Raw genomic sequence first — 4,100 nt, 5'->3', positions numbered from 1 at the left:
TGATAAAGCAGTTTGTTTCCATAAAGAAAACATTAACCTCCATACGGGAACCGTATCTGACCATAAATTGGTTGAAGACAGAAGAGCACTACAGCCAAGCTCAACACCACGCATGAGCCTGAGAAACACAATGTAGAGATTCACACCGGACCCCAGATCCACGAGGAGCCCAGCAGAGATCAGAAACGCTCCCCCACACATGATTCCATTTGATTGTAAAGGTATTATGATATGTTATTTGACAAGGACCGCCTGTTACACAGCAATAGCTGACTGACACAATAACCCAAGCGAACGGACCTTAGACAATTAGAAGATGTGCTGATTTTTATTTGTGGCAAATGATCTGATGTTGAGGAGAGCACTCGTGATCGTTCTGTGATTCAAGTTTATTTCCCACGACTTGATGTACAAGTGGGCTCCCTTCTGGGTAACTGGGAGAGTTTGAAGGACATGCACGTTTGTGCAGAACAACTGGGGACCCTGAGCCACATGCCAGCAGGACATCCAGCTCTCATGTGAAGCATCCTCTGGTCGTGCAGGTGGGAGCGATTTCTGAGCAGGACGGAGGCACGAAATGGATGGGGCTGATACTGTTCATTTGCCATCATTTGTGACAAATACTGGGAAAAGGAACCTATTTCATGCAACGGTAGGAAGACTCATGATAGTAGGTAGCGTTGCAAAGCTTTCAGAAGAAACGGGAAGCGAATTCGGAGATAAAACAGAAGACACTAAGCAACCCCTTACCTCAGTGAACAAACCACCTCAGCTGCGGACAAAAGCCTCCATGCTTCAATAAATAGAGGCAGCGCATGAAAAAGAAATATTTTGCATAGGAACACAATGGGTGTTTTGCTTCCTCGGGTTTATGGTCTCCTCTGACACCAAGAACATATTAGATCGATCTGTTTATTCCAATTTGTCTTTCCATGTTGACTCCATGGGGAGTTACATATTTGCTCATCAGTTTTTGCCAGTGGCTATGATAGGCCTCTGGACGCTGGGCTGAATAACAGAAAAACAACAACAACAACAACAACAACAACAACAACAGAGTCCAGTTATGAGACACAGAAGCGTGTTTGTACAGTAATTGCCTGACATTAAGCTTTTGACTTCTGAGGCACCCATTTGAAAGACCACCATTCATATTAACACATTGCCAGGCATATGATTCAGTTACTATATAAACATGCAGGCCCCCCTCCCACAAATCCCCCCATTAGAAAGCCCTGGTAATCTAGGTAACAACTGTGAGTGACCCTGCTTTTCCCGTTCGGTGCCCACATTCCGTTACTGGGCTTTTTGTCTGGTTTTTGCTGTTGTTATTTTTGAGTACTGGGGGATAATATTTTATTATTCTTTTTCTTTAACTGTTTACATGAGCGTAGTTGACACACGATGTTACCTTAGTTTCAGGTCTGCAATACAGTGATTCAACTTCTCTGTACATTATGCGGGGCTCACACAGGTGTACTGACACCTGTCCCATTACTGCTAGTACATCATCAATGACTATATTCCATACACTGTGTCTTCCATTCTCATTATTGATCATTCCATACCTCCGTTCCCCCTCTCCTTGGCCCATTCGGCCCATCCTCCAACTCCACTCGTGTTTTAAATTCATCCATAAAAAATGAGCCCAGAAAAACATAGTCACTCCCCCCATGGACCCCCCAAGAGCCAGATCCTTCATAGTGCTCTCTTTCCTTCCCTGTAAAGTCTCTCCCTCTCTGAGACCTCCTTCAATGGCCTTTGGGAATCCCATGTGCCCTCAACGTTTGTGAGCAATGAACCTTGTGTTTTTAGAGTTCCCAGATGGGTGTCGCTGAGGTGTGTCTTGTGACCAAAATAAGAACCCAAAGGCCAGGGCAGTCACAGCATAGGCTCTGGTCAGGGAAACACTTGTGGGAATGTCCTCAAGCACAAGGGCATAAGCAAATGCCTGGGGTTTCCTACCTAAGCATTGGTGTCAATAGCCTGAGGCTTAAATGGACCCCTGCTAGAGTCCACATCGTCAAAGAGTTCTTAAGGAAGGGACTTAAAAGAGATTGACAGACTCCAGGTGAAAGCAGTGGTTTTGTATTTTCATCTACAATAAAATTATGTAGGGGGCCTAGGGGCCAAGTGCAGTGTTTTTCCACATGAATAACCCACTTTGGGATTATTCTTTGGGGAAAATTAGGGAAAATTTATGTCGCATGGTATAAATCATGGTATAAATTCATTTCAATTTGAAATGGAATTATTTTTAAGGAGACCAACTTGCCCATTGTAAGATACAGAAATTTCCAAGCATTTGTGATCCAACATTTGGGAAAACACTGGGAACGTATGAAAGTGGAGAAAGATGAAATGGTAAATCAAACAGAGCAGAAGCTTGATAAAGTGAGTTACCTCAATGTATAGAGAAGTTGAATTCAAACAAACCGAAATGCCAGGAAATAAATAGAAGGAGCAGATTCTACTTCCCCAGACTGATCAAAGATTAGAAGTTCCTGGCTCTGAGGCTCTGAGCCCTGCAATCATGGGCACATCTTTGGCCTCAGGACGATTGTCCCATGCATTGTTGGAATGCCAATGATTCTCTTCAGAGCCCTCTTTATGTCTCTGTTCCTCAGGCTGTAGATGAAGGGGTTCAGCATGGGTGTGACCACCGTGTACATCACCGAGGCTGCGGCACTTGAGAGTGAGCTCTGGGTAGAAGCAGAGCTGAGGTACACTCCAAGGCTCGTACAGTAAAATAAGGAGACAACCGAGAGGTGAGATGCACAGGTGGAAAATGCCTTATACTTGCCCAGAGCTGATGAGATCCTACGTATGGAGGAAACTATCTTAGAATAAGAGTAAAGGACCCCAGCCAGGGGAGCACCACCCAGCAGCACAGCTGCAAGATCCATCACCAAGTTATTAATAAAGATGTCAGAACAGGCAAGTTGGATCATCTGATTGAGTTCACAGAAAAAGTGGGGGATTTCTACCTCTGTACAGAAGGACAGCTGCAACACCATTGAAGTTTGTAACAAGGAATGCAGGACACTCGTGATCCAGGACACCAGGACCAGCAGCCCACAGAGCCGGGGGTTCATGATGACCATATAGTTCAGAGGGTAACAGATGGCCACAAACCGATCATAAGCCATCACAGACAGCAGAAAGTTGTCCAATCCAGCAAAGAGAAGGAAAAAGTACATCTGAGTGATGCAGCCTGCATAGGTTATGACTTTGGTCTGGGTCTGGATGTTCCAGAGTATCTTCGGGACGGTGGTGGAGGTGAAGCAGATGTCTACAAAGGACAGGTTGGCCAGGAAGAAGTACATGGGCGTGTGGAGGTGGGAGTCAGAGCTGACGGCCAGGAGGATGAGCAGGTTGCCAAACACAGTGATCAGGTACATGGAGAGGAAAAGTCAAATGTGAGGGGCTGCAGCTCTGGTCCCTTTGAAAATCCCAAAAGGTAAAACTCTGAAATTTGTGTATCATTTCCTGTTTCCATATGCTGGAGATGACTACCGGGGAACAAAGAAATAACATGAGTAATTTTCTCAAAATGAACATTGCAAATATTGTTGAAATTCTACAATTCTTATTTTGCATTCAAAGATCAATTTCTATAGTTTTTTACAGAAATTTCCCCTCTCAGGGAAAAATCTCAGGGGAAAATCCCCTCCCCATGCCAGCTCTAACTAGGGCTTCACATCCCCCAGTTAGCTTTTTCCCCAACTACTCATCTATTATATATTTTTAATGAGAAATTCTGAAATCTGTCACGCGTTTGAGGAATAACTTTGAACACTCACTAACCTCCAGGTAAAGAGTATAACTGTCAAGAAACAAAGCCTGGAGGGTTCAGTGATGGAGAAAGGGGACAAGCAAATAAAGACCAGATAAAATATCAGGAGGTGACAGGTGCCGTGAAGAAAAACAAAGCCTGTGTAAAGGGAAGCGTGGATGGAGGGATGGCTCTTCCTGGTTGCTCGGGCACACCGGCACACATGTAAACAGAGCCCTCGAGGAGACAGGAGACACGAGGTCCTCTGGGGAAGAGCGTGCCCGTCGGAGGGAACTATGAGTGCGACGGCTCTGAGGAAAGACGT

At 45.0% G+C, this 4,100-nt stretch overlaps 1 protein-coding gene across 1 annotated transcript; it reads right to left on the bottom strand.

The window, feature by feature from the left end:
* Nucleotides 1–2,531: 2,531 nt before the first annotated feature.
* LOC123604916 (olfactory receptor-like protein OLF4) lies at nt 2,532–3,499 on the bottom strand. Its single transcript, XM_045491062.1, is given in 2 exon segments — nt 2,532–3,415; nt 3,418–3,499. Coding segments are annotated over 2 exon segments (966 nt in total).
* Between the last annotated feature and the right edge of the window lie 601 nt (nt 3,500–4,100).

Source organism: Leopardus geoffroyi, chromosome A2 (assembly GCF_018350155.1).
Source record: "Leopardus geoffroyi isolate Oge1 chromosome A2, O.geoffroyi_Oge1_pat1.0, whole genome shotgun sequence".
NCBI lineage: Eukaryota > Metazoa > Chordata > Mammalia > Carnivora > Felidae > Leopardus > Leopardus geoffroyi.
The sequence above is the reverse complement of the archived record's forward strand: the minus strand, read 5'-3'. Positions and strand labels throughout refer to the sequence as shown.